Genomic DNA, 1,594 nt, shown 5'->3' on the forward strand with positions numbered 1-1,594 from the left:
AAGATCAATATTTTAAATGCCGATCTTATCCTTATATATATATATATATATACAGACTGACAAATAGATAGATAGATAGACAGATATGCACACATATCTACATAAACACACACACACATATATTCATGATTATCATAAGGTCTACAATATGATACCCCATTCTTAGATCATGGAATGCGTGAATCTATGGATATTGCATTTGTTGGATAGGTAGCAGGCAGAATTGAAAACAGATGGAAAAATCTTAAGGGCCATAGACATCAAAGTAAGCGTATTTCAAGGGTTCTGTTTGTCCTCACTGATTTTTGCATTGTGCATGGTATCACTAAGAAGGATTCTGAGGAAAACTAAGTCTGGTTATGAATTTATAAGTCTTCAACAAAAAATTAACCACTTGTTACTTAAGGATGACCTCAAACTTTACGGTAAAAATGAATCCCAGGTCATTCCCATCGTTGATAAGGTGTAAGCATTCAGTGTTTATATCAGAATGGAGTTTGGATTGAATTTTAAACATCTGTAACATTTAACAAAAATTATCTGGAATAAATGAATAACAAATTCGGATTTAGCAGGTAAAAATTATATCAATATACCAAATTTGAAAATTTTCAATTAATTTTATAATTTCAAAACCTGTAACAGCTTCAGAAAACATCCCCTCTCTCAGTCCCCCTCTCTCCGAGAATAAGATGCATCGATTAGATGGTGAGCATACAAGAGCCTCCCTCCACTTCACAGATTCAGAAGACGATGTCCCATCCCAGTTCAAACGACTTCAGTTCTCTACGAGTTTTAATTTTGCCATGCTCATCAACAAATCGCAAAATGAGGCATTTTCAGTTACTGGTTTACACCTTGAAGAGTCTTGCTGCACTTATGTTAAATAAATCATTAAAATAGTTTCCGTAGTGAGGAAAAACAGTAAAAATGTCTAATAAACTATGCCGTACTTTATGCAGCAATTGTACATATTCTTTCAATGATGGGAACAGATGTTACGTCATATTAAGTATACAAGAGGAGGTTACTGTAATGCGACAATTTCTCAACAAGATGTTCTCTTTAATACGAATATACAGGATGAAATATTTTCTATGCTGGTTTCTTGTCATGGTTCGTAAGTATCTCAAATATAAGCAATTTTCGTCGTTGTAAACTTGCAATTTAATTTGTTAGTTTGTGTATATGATTCAATACTACAAATTCACTCTGTTCTTATACATGTGTATGTGTATGCATATAATCTCGTGTATATAATATAAAACATATGGATATGACAACTCGATAGAGATTGAATGTTTTCAAAAAATTTAGGCAAATCTTACAGCATTTTGATAAATCATTTATGAAGCTTTCGATATCATATTTGCTTTTTCTAAAATCATTTTTATGGTCTCTTTAGGTGTAGCGGTAGCTAATTCGTAAGTAGTTTTCTTCCCAACCACATGGTTCCTGCTTCAGTCCCACGTGGCAAATTGGGCGAGTGTCTTCTACTATAGTTTCAAGCCGGCCAAATACTTGTGAGTCGATTTGGTAGAGGGAAACTGAAAGAAGCCCTTCGTGCATATATATATATATATATATATATATA

At 33.1% G+C, this 1,594-nt stretch overlaps 1 protein-coding gene across 2 annotated transcripts in view; it reads left to right on the forward strand.

Annotated features, from left to right (window-relative positions):
• Window positions 1–915: 915 nt before the first annotated feature.
• LOC128249877 (uncharacterized) overlaps window positions 916–1,594 on the forward strand; it is a 5,349-nt gene continuing 4,670 nt past the window's right edge. For both annotated transcript variants that reach the window (XM_052974418.1, XM_052974419.1), the window contains exon 1: window positions 916–1,120. In XM_052974418.1, the coding sequence (XP_052830378.1) occupies window positions 931–1,120 (190 nt within the window). In that variant the 5' untranslated portion in view covers window positions 916–930. The remainder of the gene's footprint in view (window positions 1,121–1,594) is intronic.

This window comes from Octopus bimaculoides, chromosome 18 (assembly GCF_001194135.2).
Source record: "Octopus bimaculoides isolate UCB-OBI-ISO-001 chromosome 18, ASM119413v2, whole genome shotgun sequence".
Classification (NCBI taxonomy): Eukaryota; Metazoa; Mollusca; class Cephalopoda; order Octopoda; family Octopodidae; genus Octopus; species Octopus bimaculoides.